We start from the raw sequence: 19,020 nt of genomic DNA on the forward strand, positions 1-19,020 counted from the left end.
GGTTGATGAGAAACGAGCCCGCTGGTATTGGCAACGTATGTTCTGAGGGCAACACACATCTCCGAAGCGCTGACCTGGGGAACGGGTTGTGTATGTGTATGTTTGGTATGAGCTGGTAACACTCCACAACACACTTCCACTGGATGTTTTTTGGTGGCCACCCATACACGCTCGTTCACACACAGGTCCGCACCTGAACATTTATTGCCACTAATTCGTTTGTCACCACTTGGAGAACTCTTTCTGGGATTGACAACAGAGGCGTCCCCCTGTGCCCCACACTCACACCCCCACCATTCACCAAGAGAAACACCACCCTCCAACCCCTTCCACCACGAGGTCTGCGCCTCCCAGGGTTGGCCAATGGCGAGGGTTTAGACTTGCCCATACTCTCCTGCAACACATCTGCTGCCCTCACCAGAGAGGAAGGGGTCCGTTGAAGAGAGACGGCAGAGACAGTAGTTCCTAGGCAGCAGCCCTCACACGAGTGCCCCCAGCTGACCACTTCCCTCGCCCGCCAATCTATTACCGTGTTGTGTCTCTTCAGCCAAGGGAGGCCTAAAACAATAGGTACTGGCATTCCCTCCAAGATGTAGCATGACAAGGACTCTTCATGATGTCCTATACGCAGATGGATATTCTCTACAACCTTGGTTAAGCTCCCCGGGCTCAGTGGAACAGAGTTTATGGCCTGGACGCTTATAGGCTGGGCTAGCGGCCTACACCTCAGACCATGAGTCTGGACAAAGCGAGCATCCACCAGACTGACTGCTGCTCCACTGTCCACAATCACTGGTGTCACCTCTGGTACCCTGCCAGCCAAGATCTCTGCTGACATGGTACCTTGGGAGGGCAAAATGGAGGAAATGTATACTCCCTGGTCGCCTCCCTCCAAGCGACCAGGGGAATGCGGCTTCTCAGATGGCACAGATAATTTGGCGTGCATTGGGCAAGCCTTCAGGACATGACCAGTCTGCCCACAGTACAAACATACCGACACCACTCCCCGAACCGTAGGCAGCTCCGAATACAAACTAGCTCCTCCTACTTGCATAGGTTCGACAGGAGACTTGGCATGAACTGGGCAGGCTCCCCTAAAATGGCCAGGCTTCCCACAGGAAAAGCATACCCCCCCCCCACGACGAGCCGCAGACACCCCCTTTTTTGTATCAACAACACAGGGCTTTCTGGGTTCCTCCGTCCGCACTGGTGGGTCCTCCTCCCTAGCGAGGACATCAGGGGGCACTTTTTGTATATGTGTTTCCCTAAGGCGCCTATCCACCTGGATGGCAAGGGACATGGCGGCCTCCAGCGACCTGGGGGCAGCGTACTGCACCAGAGTATCCTGCAACTTTGGAGACAAACTCTGCACAAATTGACTCCTAAGTGCAGGGTCATTCCACTGAGTATTAGTGGCCCATCTCCTAAACTCTGAGCAGTACTCCTCAGCGACCCGGGCTCCCCGTTTACACCTATGGATTCGGGATTCCGCCAGGGCGACGCCATCAGGATCCCCATACACAAGCGCCAAAGCCGCAAAGAACTCGTCCACGGACTCTAGAGATGGAGAATCGTCCGGTAGGGAGAAGGCCCAGGATTGGGGATCCCCTTGAAGAAGGGACATAATGATTCCCACCCGTTGCTCCTCACTCCCTGATGAACGAGGGCGCAGCCTGAAATACAATTTACAGGCTTGTTGAAACACCAAAAATTGATCTCTCCCTCCAGAAAATCTGTCAGGGAGGGATATCTTGGGTTCCGGCTGAGCCTGTTCCTGAACCAAGCCCCCGATCCCACCAACAGCCGCAGCTGCCGCACCAACCCTCTGCGCCTCCTAATCTCATTAGTAAGGGTCTGCAGCATTTGGGCAAAGGGCTGAACTGGGTCCATGGCTCAGCAGAAAAAAAAAGTTGTGGGTTGGTGATAGTGTCACATGGACCCGTCCTGTGTGCCGCGACCCGCAGGCCGGCAGCCAAAACAACAAGACAAGGGGAAGGGAAAACAGCCACAACAGTGGGCCCCGCGACAGGAAAAGGGGATGCGGAGACCCCCTGCACTCCCCCGAGTCAGCGCCCCCAACGCTCCCCACGCCGGCCCCGCACCGGGCGCCGACCAGGAACCCGCCGCCCCCGCACACCCAACACCCACCCCCCACCAGGGAGTTGGGCGGTGCAGGCACCGGCCCCACCACTGCACCAACACACACCAAGAAAAAACACAAACGGGGAAACACCACTCAGCCCTCCTCCGCCGCACCTGCTCACAGCAACAGAGTCCAGCACCAGAATGCAGCTCTCCTCCTAAATCGCTGCCACCAAGCTCTGTCAGAACTACAAGGAAATCCCCTATGACTCCTTCCACATCAGGGTTCTGACTGAGCTGCCAGGACCTGTCTCTAGATCCCTCCTCCACCAAGGATGGCTGAAATGAACACTATCACCAACACTGATTGCAACACCTGTAACTCTTTTATAGCAGAGCCAGCAATCACCTGCATTATAATCATGTGCACTTAACTAAAGAAACTAGAGTGCAATGATGCTCACCACCACCGGGGGCAAACTTAGAACAAATGAGACCACAGTGCAGTAATCCTAATGGCCACCGGGGGCAAAAACCAAACTTAAGCACAGCTTAGGAAAAAAAAAGGTTACCTGTGCTTTTTATCAGTCCTGATCCAGCATGGATCATGACAACACAATTACAATGGTGGTTCCTGTGATAGGGAATGGGGAAATGGACACCTCCTGCACTCTCCTAAGGATGTGCCCTCATCTCCCTGACGTCTCTATACAGGTTTTCTCAACCTGTCGCCGAGCAGGATACCTAAGCCCTCGCTTGCCCTGCACCTATCCCTAAGTAGGGAATTGGCAAGTGAAGACAAGTAAGACAGACAGCAAAAGGAAAAGGTTAACAAAAATACAACATTTAGCTTTCTGCTGTAAAGCACCGCACAGCAGGATAACGACATCAGATTTACCATAAACAGCTGAGGCACCACTGCTCCCAGCAAGCTCCATCTCCCAGAATGGTCGCTGCAGAATGAACTCTAACACTGACGATTAGCTGATGCATCAGGTGACCTTTTGAAGGAAGGTGGGAGTGGTCACCACCTGCATCAGCAAACTCAGCAGCAATGTAATTACACCAGCGGCCACCGGGGGGAAAAACTGACATTAACCCCCGATGGCCTGAAAGGAAAAAAGTTTTAATGTGAGAATCCAGATCTGCCACGGATTCAAAAATGGATTGTGACACTATCCATGTCCAGCTGCTCCCTCAAGACTTCAGACAGCATAATGAAAAGAATTATCAGAAGAGTTGTCCAAGAGTCAAGAACCACCTGTGGAGCCTGTGAAATACTGGGAGAATATAGTCTGGTCAGATGAGAATAAAATTGAAATCTTTGGATGCCATAATACATACCATGTTTAGAGACCAAAAGGCACTGCATATCACTACAAAAAAAACCTTACTAACAGTGAAGTTTGCAGGTGGGGGCTGTTATTCAGCATACAACACTGGACAAACTTCATATGATTGAAGGATGAATGGACAAATGTACCGAGACATTCTTGATAAAAATCTGCTGCCAGGATGATGCAGATGAAATGATGGTGAACATTTCAGCAAGACAATGGTCCCAAACATACAGCCAAGAAAATTCTCAATTGGTTTCAGAGAAAGAAAATATAACTGCTAGAATGGCAGAGCCAATCACCTGACCTAAATCTAATAGAAAATTTATGGAAGGAACTAAAGCTCAGAATTCATAGAAGGAGCCCACGGAAACCTCAGGATTTGAAGAGTGTTTGTGTGGAAGAATGAGCCATAAATAATCACACGTGAGCAATGCCTGTGACTAGTTTCTCTATACAGTAGGAGTCTTGAAGCTGCCATCACCAGCAAAGTCTTTTGTGTGAAGTATTAAATACATTTCAGTAAGCGTGTTCAATACTTTTTCCCTGTGTCATTACTCTATTACACATGAATGGCCACTTCATGTGTATGATGCCCTCCTTTTGATTAAATGCACCATAAATATACAATAAGTAGACACTAATGGAGTCATAACATTTGCTTGACTTTAAGCGAAACAGAACAAAATGTGGACTGTGTTATAGTTTGTTTGGTTGTCATGTCATGTAAAGGCAGAATTCACATGTCTTTTTTCTCATCTGCAAAAAAAGACAATTTTTCAACATCCACATTAGTTTTTAGTCTGTTTTTACAATCAGCGTGTCATTTGTTTTTCTCATATCAACAAAAACAAAAATGGAGGTTTCCTAAGCTACTCCCAGCAGCCGATCACTGAAAAATAGCTAGCACATACAGTAGATACAACTTGTGTAGAAAGCTCTCAGTAAGTCTCAATTGAGCATCTGAAAAGGGCTTATTCAGGAGAGATAACTCCTATACTATTAACCGTGTTTGTATAGAAAAATTCTTAATACTTGAGAAAAACATTTGGGAAATAATCAGAAATCATCTTACCATACAACTCTTCTGTGTCCAGGTTACTGAAAAATAAATAGTTCACAGTTACAAATGTATTATAATTAAATTAAAGGTGAAACAGTTATCCAATCTTATCCGTTATTTCCTTTTGGTGCTATGATAAAATCACTTGCATATTCCTAAAGGGAGGCTGCCAATACTGAATGACTGTCCAAACAAAGCACAGATACTCAGCGCAGTCTTGGAGTGGCCAAACAGTGCAGTGCGGTCCCACCTACTACTTTTGCATCTGTCTCTACTCTCCTCTTCTTTGATTGACAGTTCTGTCTTTACAGAAGGGAAGGGACGGTGCATTGAAATGTTTAGCCACGAAAAATGATGCACTGACTGCCCATGCTTAGTTTGAACAGTCATTCTGTGCTCACAGACTCCTTTTCAGCAATGTAATCATAGAATCATAGAATCATAGAATCGTAGAGTTGGAAGGGACCTCCTGGGCCATCTGGTCCAACCCCCTGCTCATAGCAGGATTCGCTAAATCATCCCAGTCAGATGTCTGTCCAGCCTCTGTTTGAAGACTTCCATTGAAGGAGAACTCACCACTTCTCGTGGCAGCCTGTTCCACTCATTGATCACTCTAACTGTCAAAAAGTTTTTTCTAATATCTAATCTGTGTCTCCTCCCATTCAGTTTCATCCCATTGCTTCTAGTCTTTCCTTGTGCAAATGAGAATAAAGTTGATCCTTCTACAATGTGACAGCCCTTTAGATATTTGTAGACAGCAATTAAGTCTCCTCTCAGTCTTCTCTTTTGCAAACTAAACATTCCCAAATCCTGCAACCTTTCCTCATAAGACAGGGTTTGCAGACCGGTCACCATTCTGGTCGCTCTTTTCTGAACTTGCTCCAGTTTGTTGATGTCTTTTTTAAAATGTGGTGCCCAAAACTGGACACAATATTCCAGATGAGGTCTGACCAAAGAGGAGTAGAGGGAAATAATGACTTCACGTAATGGTTGTCAATGAATTTTAACGGCTTCACAAAGCAATGTTGAATTTATGTATTGTAGTTGAACAACAGGTTAGCAGAACCAAGTTTGTTAAAATCAAACTCAAGTAGTCAATTTTAGGCCACAATTCTGTGCCTGTGCCAAAGTCATAACATATATTTTCTTTAAAGAGGTCAGGAAATAGTCCTCATACAGAACTCAATATTACCTTTTTTCTTCAAGTGGATACGTCACCAGGTGTCACAATACAAACTGCAAACATTACGGAATAAAGCTCTTAGACCTGATGAGGCTGATATATTTAAACAAAAATCCACATTGGAATAGCTGTATAATCCTTATTATTGCAATTAGCATGTTATGAGTCCAGCTTTAGAGTGAACGATAATTAATTAGTCAAAGGCTATTCTGTTTTTTCCTACCCAGCCTGACTGATAGCTGAAGCTTATACTTAGCAGTGTGAGATCTCAGCAGCAACAGGGAGGAGGGACACTGAGGAAATATCATTTAGGCTAGGTGGGAAGAAATTTAATTTGTTTTTAAAAAGGATTAAACAGTCTTTTTTACATGAAGCAGCCTCATCAAGTCTCATCAGTTTGTTTGGCTAATTCTGGGACACATCCTCTTCTAGTCAAACTATTTGCAAAATTTAATTACAAATTCAGCTCTGCTGCATCTGTAACTTTTCATAGTTATACCTGATCTGTGTTCACACTTTTCATAGCTATACCTAATCTGTGTTCACACTTTTCATAGTTATACCTGATCTGTGTTCACACTTTTCATAGCTATACCTAATCTGTGTTCACACTTTTCATAGTTATACCTGATCTGTGTTCACACTTTTCATAGCTATACCTAATCTGTGTTCACACTTTTCATAGATATACCTAATCTGTGTTCACACTTTTCATAGTTCTACCTGATCTGTGTTCACACATTTCATAGTGATACCTGATCTGTGTTCACATTTTAGTATTAGATTTCTATCTAAAATCCAAAAATATTCAGAATTGAGAGTCCTCAGTGGTATCTAGAATCCAATCATTCCGTGCAATTCGAGCCATGTCTGCACTTACAGTTGAACACTGACATCTAGGTAAATCCTTAAATCCTAGTTCTTGAGAATAAAGTTTATGACTGACACATGGCTCTGTTCAGTGAATGTATTCCCCTCCATGGGGAATGAAGCCTGTAAGCACATTCCGCTGCTTCCCATGTTGTTTCCCTCTGTGCTGCATGGATGACCCCATTTGAAGCATTGGAAGTCAGCCTAGCTGCTATTAAATTGGTCTTACTACATCTCTGGAGGAAAAACCTGAGTGTGAAAGTAACAAATGTATTTGTAGGTTTCTGGAAAACTGCATTCACAGAAAGGCCTTGTCATGTACTGTATTCTGAATGAATGAGCTTCCTTCATGAATATTTGAATAGGTGGTGGATCCATCACATCTCCAAGCTCTGAAATGTTGGTGATCACTTGAGATTGTCAGGATCAGAATCTTATCGTGTCCAGGCCTGATTTTCATCGATTAAAATTGTGCATAATTGCAGCTACATGAATGGGGTTTTATACTATATCTTCAAAAGAATTCTGTTAAATGTAGAACATGGAGAAACAATCACAACTTCTTCCAAATCATATGTAGAGAAAGATTTCCAGTTTGTCAAGGAGCGCTTCCGGCTGATTCATTAATTACTCCGAGTATTTCAAGGAATATCCAGAAAAAGAAGGGGGGTGCAGATATAAGTGCAGAGTTTTAATTATGTCAGATAGAAATAAAAAATTCTTCTCACCTTTTTGGTGTCTTGTTGCTCAGCGTGTAACCCTGTGTTTAGGTACTGGAGTAATCGTCTGGATCTGCTGGCCTGCAGCTCAAAACAGGTGGAACGAACTACCTTGTAGGAGATTCGTCAGAGAATGCAGAAAAGGATTTCCAGTTTGTCAAGGAGCGCTTCCGGCTGATTCATTAATTGCTCCGAATATTTAAAGGAATATCCAGTTTATTATTAGACATAAAAACACAACGCGTTTCGGCTATACATATAATTAGCCTTCATCAGGTAAAATCATATATATCTTTAAAAGACACATTTATATAGGGAAAAAAAAAAAAAGGTTCCACCCTTCAATCAATTATCATCGATTAAAAACACATGCACACCTCTCCAAACTGTTGGGAGGCTAGTTGTAGGTGGAATCTATATTGCTTGGAATCTAATTAAAAAAACAAACATTTTCTATGTGTTTTTTTTTTTCCTTTCCTTCTCCTTTTTCCTTTCTTTTCTCCAGGAACCTATTGGTCAGAATTTTGCTTTGTGCTATATAATCCTGTTCTCTACTATTATTTTTTTATGAATATGAATGCATGAGTTCTAGTCCCGACAGATACTAGTTAGGCTGGTTTCACATTAGCGCATTTTCAGCGCGCGCACGGCCGGGGGTAGCTCCGCCCCCGAGCCGGCTCTCTGCCCGGCGTGCCCGCCCCTTCCTTGTAGCGCCGCCTCCTAGCGGACAGCGGCGCCTGCGATCGGCGCACCCTATCTTTAGCATAGGGTGCGCCGATCGTGCGCAGGCCGTGCGCTAGTTGCGCTTTGACCTGCGCTGCGCACTTTTGACGGTGCGCCGTGCGCGCCAAAATCCGAAAAGTTTGATTTTGGCGCGCACGGCGCACCGTCAAAAGTGCGCAGCGCAGGTCAAAGCGCAACTAGCGCACGGCCTGCGCACGATCGGCGCACCCTATGCTAAAGATAGGGTGCGCCGATCGCAGGCGCCGCTGTCCGCTAGGAGGCGGCGCTACAAGGAAGGGGCGGGCACGCCGGGCAGAGAGCCGGCTCGGGGGCGGAGCTACCCCCGGCCGTGCGCGCGCTGAAAATGCGCTAATGTGAAACCAGCCTTAATCTGATGGTCCCTAGTGATGAAACTAATAAAATGAAATTATCTACGGGTTGGAAAAATAGTTTTGACTCATCAGAGATATATACAAATTCTTTAATATGGATGCTAAATGATAAATAACCTTATTAATTTTATTAATTTTAAACATGGAAGAAGTATATGTATAATGAGAAGAGAAGGGAGAAAGGAAAAAGGAGTAGGAAAGGCAAGGAAGAGGGAGAAAAAGGAGAAAAAGGAAAAAAAAACAACACATAGAAAATGTTTTTTTTTTTTTTTTTTTTAATTAGATTCCAAGCAATATAGATTCCACCTACAACTAGCCTCCCAACAGTTTGGAGAGGTGTGCATGCGTTTTTAATCGATGATAATTGATTGAAAGGTGGAATCTTTTTTTTTTCCCTATATAAAGGTGTCTTTTAAAGATATATATGATTTTACCTGATGAAGGCTAATATTATGTATAGCCGAAACACGTTATGTTTTTATGTCTACTAATAAACTGGATATTCCTTTAAATATTCGGAGTAATTAATGAATCAGCCGGAAGCGCTCCTTGACAAACTGGAAATCCTTTTCTGCATCCAAATCATATGTAAAATGATTCCTGATTATTCATTGTTGCTGCCTGCACAGTAATGATACCTTGAACTAGAACAAACTGGAAATAATAGCGTAAAAGTCTACTGCCACCCACTGACAGGTGACAGGAGTCCAACCATCATTGATAAGACTTTGACTACCAATCCAAATGACAGTCCACCAATATTGGAGTTCCAGAAAGCCCCTTTAAAGAAGTTGTCCAATACTTGGACAACCCCTTCTCATACCCCATGCTTGGCCCTGATAAAATAAAAAAGCCTATACTCACCACTTGTGCCAATACCATTCCTACGGTGTCGGCACTCGCTCTCCCCTGGGCTCCCATGCAGTTGTTGTGACACATGACCCTGGTGCCCAATCAGTGCTGGCGTCACTGTCCCGCCTTTGGAAAAATTGAACATGAAGAGGAAGCCCGGGCTGCAGCTGATCTCTGACTTCCTCTTCATGTTCAATTTGTCTGAAGGCGGGGACAGTGATGCAAGCGCTGATTGGACACCAGGCACTTTGTGTCATGAAACTGCACGAGAACCCCCACACCGTGGGAACGGCACTGGCACTGGAGGTAAGTATAGGTGTTTTTATTTTATCGAGACCAAGCGTGGGGTATGAGAAGGGGTTGTCCTAGTACTGGACAACCCCTTTAAGGAGCCATCTGATTTGTACCCATTACTAATAATACCACACGTAGAAAACTCATCTACAGAATTTCAGTTAAAGAGTATACTTCACCAGTTTGAGCATATTAAACTGGCCACAACATGGAGCGGTGGCTGCAGAACAGAATAAAACATCATAGTTTTGTTTTATTTATTTTTTACTTCTAAACTTTATTGCAGATTGGTCAATGTCATGTGTAAAAAAAGTCAACTCACCCAGTGAGCAATCTTTGCTAATACACCCTTGGCTATTGTTTAAACTAGCATATTATGCACTATAAACTTTACTAGATAATAGCTCTGCAATAGATTTGAAATTAAAAAAAAGAAAACAAACAAAACAAGAACCAAATTGTATTTAACTCTGCAGTGTCATGCCAGTGACTCGTACAGTTTGTAAGCTCCATCCTACTCACTGTGTGCACCTCTCTGTTTCTCCCAGTGTCAAACCATCTCACTGAGCTGCCTCATGCAAACCTCCAACACTGCTACATCCTCCTGTTGCTGGAGAGTTTCCACCCAGCTACAGAGAGGCGTGGAATTAAAACCACTGTGAACTGCAGAGTTTTGCTTTCCTGCAGTGTATATATAAGGCTGCTCCTCCTTACACACCTTGCCTGAGTTTAGGCCCTAGTTGTAGTTTCTTTCTAGTTCACTGTCCAGATGCTTTATTGTTTAGTCTCTACTGGTACTTACTCCGCTTGTTTACTCATTTTGTCTGACCTCTCCGCTACTGACCCTGGCTTCTTATTTTGAACCTGTGCTGCCCGCCATGACCTTAGACTTTCTGACCACATGCTTTCATCCTCGGTGCTTCGTGTTCTGCCTTGACCTTTTGGTCAGTTACTGAATGTCCAGGGACTGCCCTAGAGTGGCACCTGATTACTACACTAATGGCTCAAGCCTATCCTCACCTTCAGAGCCTCCAGTGAAGACCAGGTAGTCACTTAGGTACAACCCCTCCAGGGTAAGCCCGGCAAGTGGCACAATGGGTCCACTCCCACCGCCGTCACATCCAGTCACTATTTCATGACGGCCAGATTTACATGTTAAAACTGGTGAAAAATGATATAGTAATACAATTTCCTACACTGCTTACACCAGATTTTATAAGGATTATTCAGAGGTGTAAGTAATGTTTTGAACATTAGATGTCTATGAATATATTGGTTTCTATTTTATCTTATATGTGTCTTCCTTTCCTCGGGTTTCCTGCTGATCTGCATGCAGTTTTCTTACTGACCTTTAAATTCCTCCTTTTCATCATTCACAATGATTACTAATTTCATCTCCGAATTATGGGGCCCTATAACAGGTTATCTGCCTATTACCATAGTAGACCCCCGTCATGGATCAAGCATTTATAGAATTAAGCAGCATTGTTTTATTCTTTCTAGGTAGAAGCTGTAATCTCCAGTACAGAAAGAAATGTTTTGTCAGTTTATCATAACTGGAAAATAATGGTTTGATATCCCAACAGAGTAAATTATTTTTCAGTGTCGGGGTGTACAGTATTGTAAATGGAAATTTACACCGGACACTCAAGTATTTATGGTCAACCTTTTGACATGATTGTTCTCAACATTCTGACCCATATTCCCATGCTGAAAATGTTCATAGGTTTTTGTTTTTTTTAAAGAAAAGATAAGAAAAATCAACAGACCGGCCTAGAACCATTAAATTGTAAAATTCACATAGACTTTTATTTATCTGGCTGCTTTCATATTCATCACCCCATTGACTCCATGACTATGGAGTCAATGGGGGTGATGGATTTTCACAATCATCAAAAATAAATGTTACAAAGAGCAGCCGGAAAAGATGCTTTTTCTTAACTCCTATTACTTATTTATTTGCTTTGCAGCACTGTATAAAATTTTGCGGGAAACCAAACAAAAATATATAATAATAACATATAATGTGGGATCACCCCAATTGTAGGTATTTGGCACCATATAGAGGACACACACTCAGTGGATACTATTGGTGTAGGTAAAGGTGTTGTCCAACCTTGAAAATATTTTTGAAAATACCTTAGTGGTGATGGATTGGGTGGCAGTAAGTGCATTTATGCTTAAATTGAGGTATATATATATATATATATGTGTGTGTGTATCACCAATCAATCACGAAGCAGCAGAGTGGGACACCAACTAATCACGAAGCAGCAGAGTGGGACACGGTTGGAGAGCAGGGCTGAGAACGGATACAGCAGGACAGTGCATGGAGAGCGGGGCTGTGAGGAAGACAGTCTTCAAGACAGGGGCAGAATAGTGCCGGCACCCTCCCAGCCCTGTCCCAGCTCAGTCGGCGCTCCCCGTCGCTAACTGCACTATCCCCAATCTCCCCTGCAGCTTCCCGGCCTAAATTTAGTCCCCAGCTTCTACTGCGGCCTACTACAGTGTTAGGCCACACCCCCCGCAGGCCGCCCAATCACACACGCAGCTCCAGCCACTCCGGCAAGCTCCGCCCACTCCGGACGCCCATGCTAGGCCACGCCCCCCGCAGGCCACCCAATCACATGCGCTGTAGCTCTGCTCTAGCTCCGCTCACTCCACCCAGCTCCGCCCACTCCGGCCGAACTAACAATCTGCGCACCTCTCTCTCCTGGTCCCGGCATCACCACATGTGGTGCATGGAGAACGGGGCTGTGGAGGAAGGAAGACAGCTGGGCTGTAGAGGGAGAGAGCGGGAGAGCAGGGCTGTGAAGGAATTGAATGGGGCTGTGGACGGGGAGAGCAGGGCTGTGAAGGAAGAGAATGGGGCTGTGGACGGAGAGAGCGGGAGAGCATGGTTGTGAAGGAAGAGAACGGGGCTGTGGACGGGGAGAGCAGGGCTGTGAAAGAAGAGAACGGGGCTGTGGATGGGGAGAGCAGGGCTGTGAAGGAAGAGAACGGGGATGTGGATGGGGAGAGCAGGGCTATGAAGGAAGAGAATGGGGCTGTGGATGGGGAGAGCAGGGCTATGAAGGAAGAGAACGGGGCTGTGGACGGGGAGAGCAGGGCTGTGAAGGACTCACCCCCCTATCCTGGTATGCATGGTCACCCTCACCCCCCTATCCTGGTATACATGGTCACCCTCACCCCCTATCCTGGTATACATTGTCACCTCAACCCCCAATCCGGGTATGCATGGTCCCCTCACCCCCTTATCCTGGTATGCATGATCCCCTCACCCCCCAATCCTGGCAACACAAAGGCGGACATTATAAAGGGGAATAATTATTTTAAACAGTCACAAAGGGGGACATAAAAATTATATTGAAGCACACATGGGGCCAGAATTGTATGTAGGCACAAAAAGGAGCAAAATTATAGCATGGGGGCATAATTATAAGTGTGGGGGTACAAAAAGAGAGATAATTATTGTATGGGAGCACAAAAAGGAGCTAAATATTGTATAGGGGCACAATGTGAACATGACCTGCCTGGGGGCACTATTACTTACTGGAGAAATATAGGGGGCACTATACAGTATATGAATGGCTTTCCAACAGGTGTTGGTATTTGTTACTTGTATATTAGTATTATTTGCTAACTGTCCACCTGGTTGCCTATATATATTTGTGTTATCGTCTTTTTGAGGAAGGAGGCACATATACCTTTACAGACCCAAGCTGGGCCACAAGGGCGCATGCGTCAGAGCTACAAACTGATTGATATATAGTTTTGTGATAAAAGGTTTGGTTTACCCTGCAATTTATGCATTTAATCCTCTTTTGGGCAGTGAAAATTTTCTGTATACATACTGTAAGAATATCAGTGTAGAAGATTCTTCACACCAGCATACCATCCTGGCTTGGGACTCGATCCTCTGACCTCTCTGCTGAGCCACAGATCTCCATCGTTCTGATATTAATGACCTATGCCAAGGTAAGCCATCAATACTATAAGCCCAGATAACCCCTTTAAGCCACGGAGCTTTGTATTACTGTTATTGAAGTGTTTTTGAATTTTTCATTTATTACAATACATTATGTACATGTATCGATGCTAATCTGCGAATTCTCATTCAAATGGGTGAATGAATTTGCTAAACATCGCCTTTTTTTGGAGTAGACGTGTTAAATGTGTGTCAGGGCTCCCAACTCCTTTTAGTATCATGCATTTATAAAAGGTTAAGAAATAAAGCCTAAGGGAGGTTGTGATATTTCAGAACCGAGGCTAGGCGGTGATGGCTGGTGCAGCTACAAACTCATAAATAAACATAATGGAGAAAAGAAAAGGAGCGAGGGGATAACTAGGCTTTTGTTGGAAGCAGCATGATATTTTACTTAGATTTTTGGGCCATCAACAAAGACTTAAGCGCTTTACCTAAAACTTGATGCTGTTTTGATCTGTCACAAAGAAGACATAAAAGAGAATTCAGGTTCCTGGGAATTCGGATGTTAATTTCTGCTTTAAGAGAAAGGTTTTTCTTTGTAATGAAATAGTTTTATGGATTTGTATCCTATGATAAAGCTAGCAGTTTACAAATCTACCTATGGTGGCACTTCAAGGGTTTAACTATAGATTACTGATGATTGCTGGGAGGGTGAGTTCTCATTCAATGGAAGTCTTCAAACAGAGGCTGGACAGAGATCTGTCTCAGATGGTTTAGTGAATCCTGCATTGCGCAAGGGGTTGGACACGATGACCCTGGAGGTCTCTTCCAACTCTAACATTCCATGATTCTATGATTCTAAGCAACAGACTATTGTTGGAAAACCCTTCACGCCTCAAAAAATACCACAATAATTCCCTTATATAATACCACAATGTGGCAAAATGTGGTGCCTTAGAGTAAAAAAATGCTGCCTTTGCTAACCACAAATAAAGACACCATACAAACTCTAAATAATAGCACTGTAATCAAAATCATTACTGTAATAAGATGGCTACATCAAAAGTACACTACAAAGTATACAGTATAACCCACATTGGAGTTAACAATGACATATCATAAGGCTAGGTCCACAACATCTGGATGAGAAATCAATAATGCACACAAAAAATGTTCGGGACTAAAACTAATGAGTAGATTTTTTCCCACATCAGGAATTATAGACAGTGGCATTTACAGCAATGTCCTACATCGACTTTTAAGTTAGTCACAACTGGACTCCCTCCAGCCCAGACACAGGCATTACTTTAAATGGTTGGTGTTTTCTTCTCTACTCATAAGACTTCCTCCTTGGAGGGAAGCTCCTGATTCAGGACAGTTCAGGCCATGGGCTGCTTGACTCTACTGTGTGTGTGTCCTGATGCTTCTATATAAAGTAGAAGAATTGAGCAAGTTGGAAAAAGCAAATTCATTTTAAACTTGCTTAGTTTTAAGATGTCTACAGCTATTATGTAGTCATGGCCGAAAGTGTTGGTATCCTTGAAGTTGTTCCAGAAAATGAAGCATTTCTCCCATAAAATTGTTACAATTACACTTGTTTGGTTATACACATGTTTATTTCAATTTGTGTGTATTTGAACAACTCATAAAGAGAAAAAAAGGGCAAATTGGTCATAATTTCACACAAAGCCCCAAAAATGGGCACTACAAAATTGTTGGCCCCTTTCCAAAATTGTGGGTAAACAACTTTGTTTCAAGCATATGATGCTCGTTCAAAGACACCTGTGGCAAGTAACAGGTGTTGGCAATATGAAAATCACACCTGATACTAGATAAAAAGGGGAGAAATTGACTCAATGTTTGCATTGTGTGTGCTACACTAAGCATGGAAAATAGAAAAAAGGAGACGAGAACTGACTGACAATCAAAATTGTTGAAAAATATCAACAATCTCAAGTTTACAAGTCCATCTCCAGAGATCTTGATGTTCCTTTGCTCAAGGTGCGCAACATAATCAAGAAATTTACAACCCTTGGCACTGTAGCTAATCTCCCCGGATGTGGATGGCAGAAAAAAATTGATGAAAGCTTGCAATGCAGGATAATGTGGATGGTGGATAAGCGGCCCCAATCAAATTCCCAAAGGTGTGCAACCAAATATTAAATTGAGGGTGCCAACAATTATGTCCAGTTGAAAATCTTTCTTTGTATCCTTGACATATATACAGTATTTGAGTGAAAACACCAAGATCGCCACATACTGTTATTTCAGGTGTTTGAATATGGGCAGCTCAGTGGTTAGCACTGGCGCCTTAGGTGATATTACCACCATGGAAATGATCCACATGGAATTTTTATGTTTTCCTCTAAATATTCAATTAATAATTATTTTGGTCAATTGGCTTCTTATGAAACTTACCCTTGTGCATTTCTCGTGATAAGATTATTAGATTGTGAGCTGCATATTAGACGGGTACTGATGGCAATCTCTGTACAGTGTTGTGGGATACCTTGGAGTGCTTTAAACTACAGAACTAGATTATGTTGACATAGAGAAATGATATTTTGGGTGCAACATATGTCTAGGCTCACACAAGCTTAAAAAAATAATCAGAATTTCATCCTGTAAACTCAAACTGTTTTTTTCACATTTTTCATCTGTGTGCGCTCCGTATGAAATCAGTTTTTATAAATCAGCAATTATTAAACATTAAAATGCATTTTTTTATCTTAAAGAATTGCAGTAAAAATCGGATGTTATTCGGTGATTCTGTATCCAATTTTTTGACGTGCCCATAGATCTGAATGAGTGAGTCTGATCCAGCAAGGCTCATGGTGCTAGTGGGGATCTCACCGAAGTCACCGCAGTCCATCCCGGCTGGGAACAGAGCCTCAGTGACCAGAGGTAACTTCTATGACATCACCCCAGGTCACTGATGCTGCGTTCCCAGCAGCTCATTCACCAGTGGCTCTCAGCCTGGATGGTTGCATCTTGGCACCGTCCAGGTTGAAAACTAATTATCCCCCAGGCATGGATTACGGTGTAGGACAGAACGACAGACAGGTATGGTATATTGTTGTTTTTTTTATTTTATTTTTATTACAGGAGAACGAGGGCTTTTGTGGAATAGGCATTAGGTGAGTATAACTGTGTTATTTTTAAATAAAAAAAAAGTAAAACTATCTTTTGTTTAATTTTTGATAAAAGACTTTATTCTGGCTGTGTCTTTATTTACCATGTAACTATAGGATTAGTAATGGATAGGTGTCTTATAGACGCATCTCCATTACTAAGGCGTGGGCTTGATGTCACCTAACAATATAAAGGTGACATCAACCCCACAAATATGAACCCCACTTGCCACCGCTACAGGGCAAGTGGGAAGAATTGGGCAAAGCACTAGAATTGGTGCATCTAATAGATGTGCCTTTTCTGGGCAGTTGCGGGCTGCTATTTTTAGGCTGGGAGGGTCAATATCCATGGTCCCTTACCAGCCTGAGAATACCAGCCTCCAGCTGTGCTCTTTAGCATGTCTGGTTGTCAAAAATGGGGGGGACCCCATGCCGTTTTTAAAATTATTTAAATAATTTAAAAAAAATAGCAAGTGAACCCCTCTATTCTTGATAACCAACCTTGCTGAAGATGACAGCTGAGGGTTGCAGCTCCCAGCTGTGAGTTTTGCCTGGCTGGTTATAGAAAATACAGGGGAACCAACGCTGTTTTTTTCATTTATTTATTTATAGCACAGATGGCGGCTGATGAATACCTCCATCAGCCGCTCCTGCTGTCACTGTTATTAGCAGGTGTAGGCTGATGGGAGTAATAGTCTAATGGCGCTCCTTCCCTTCCAAGCTCTGCCATGTGCCCAAACAGTGGTTTACCCCCACATACGGGGTATCAGTGTACTCAGGATAAATTGCACAACAACTTTTGGGGTCCAGTTTATTCTGTTACCCTTGGTAAAATGACAAATTGGGGGCAAAAAGATCATTTTTGTGGAAAAAATATGATTTTTTATTTTTACGGGTCTACGTTATAAACTTCTGTGATGCACTTGGGGGTTAAATGTGCTCACCACACATCTAGATAAGTTCCTTGGGGGTACAGTTTCTAAAATGGTATCACTTATGGAGGGTTTCCACTGTTTAGGCATATCAGGGGCTCGATAAATGTGACATGGTGTCTGATCTCAATTCCAGCCAATTTTACGTTGAAAAAGTCAAATGGCGCTCCTTCCCTTCCGAGCTCTGCCATGTGCCGAAACAGTGGTTTACCTCCACATATCGGGTATCAGCGTACTCAGGACAAATTGCAGAACAAATTTTGGGGTCCAATTTCTCCTGTTAGCCTTGGTAAAATAAAAAAAATTGGACCTGAAGTACATTTTTTTGTGAAAAAACGTTACCGGAAATGTTCATTTTTTTTTAAACATTCCAAAAATTCCTGTGAAGCACCTGAAGGGTTAAAAGATTTCTTGAATGTGGTTTTGAGCACCTTGATGGGTGCAGTTTTTAGAATGGTGTCATTTTTGTGCATTTTCTATCATATAGACCTCTCAAAGTGACTTCAAATGTGATGTGGTCCCTAAAAAAAAATGGTGTTGTAAAAATGAGAAATCACTGTTCAACTTTTAACCCTTATAACTTCCTATTCCTAACAAAAAAAAATTTGGTTCCAAAATTGTGCTGAAGTAAAGTAAACATGTGGGAAATGTTGCTTATTAAGTATTTTGTGTGACATATCTCTGTGATTTAAAGGCATAAAAATTCAAATTTGGAAAATTGTGAAATTTTCAACATTTTCACCAAATTTTCATTTTTGTCACAAATAAACACAAGTCATAACAAAGAAATTTTACCACTATCATGAAGTACAATATGTCATGAGAAAATATTCTCAGAATCAGTGGGATCCATTGAAGCGTTCCAGAGTTATTACCTTATAAAAGGACAGTGGTCAGAATTGTAAAAACTGGCCTGGTCATTAACATGCAAACCACCCTTGAGGGTATAGGGGTTAAACAAAATGGGCAACCAGGGAAAGTGTGGGGGAGTGTTTATTTAAATAAGAATTTTTTGATGTATTACTCCATAACACCCTCCACGTCTTCCCAACTAAAATTCTTGCCAAGGACAAAGGAGGGCAGTTATTATTTCCGTTTGGTAGTTCTACTGCCTGTTGACTTTTTTTTCTACTTTTTCAACAATATTCTACACTTTAAACAAAATTGTCACAATATGAAATGCTAGTTAGGCATAAGGCCAAAAATACAGCTCAGGGTGTTTATTGTGGTGGTATTGATGGATGTACAATTTGACAAGTAAGTAAAACAAGCATGCAAGAAAAAAAAATAGTTTGACACGTACACTTAGTAAGGTAGACAGTAAGTTGTGAGACCTCACAGTGCCCTCCACAAGTATTGAATGACAAAATATTAAAAATAAATTATCATCTGGGCTGTGCAGCATGTGGACCGAGCCTTCACACAATACATGCGTTCAAGAAATATCATCACCTCTGCTGCACTAAAACTCAGATGCACGAGCTGAATGGTGGCAGAGAGCTGACTGATCATTG

At 42.9% G+C, this 19,020-nt stretch overlaps 1 protein-coding gene across 1 annotated transcript in view; it reads right to left on the reverse strand.

Annotated features, from left to right (window-relative positions):
* NECAB1 (N-terminal EF-hand calcium binding protein 1) overlaps nucleotides 1-19,020 on the reverse strand; it is a 299,035-nt gene that overhangs the window by 212,990 nt on the left and 67,025 nt on the right. Inside the window, exon 4 of the mRNA XM_073550518.1 lies at nucleotides 4,495-4,520. Within this exon, the coding sequence (XP_073406619.1) occupies nucleotides 4,495-4,520 (26 nt within the window). The remainder of the gene's footprint in view (nucleotides 1-4,494; nucleotides 4,521-19,020) is intronic.

Source organism: Dendrobates tinctorius, unplaced genomic scaffold (assembly GCF_039654945.1).
Source record: "Dendrobates tinctorius isolate UK_male_01 unplaced genomic scaffold, ASM3965494v1 ptg000165l, whole genome shotgun sequence".
In the NCBI taxonomy this organism is placed as follows: Eukaryota; Metazoa; Chordata; class Amphibia; order Anura; family Dendrobatidae; genus Dendrobates; species Dendrobates tinctorius.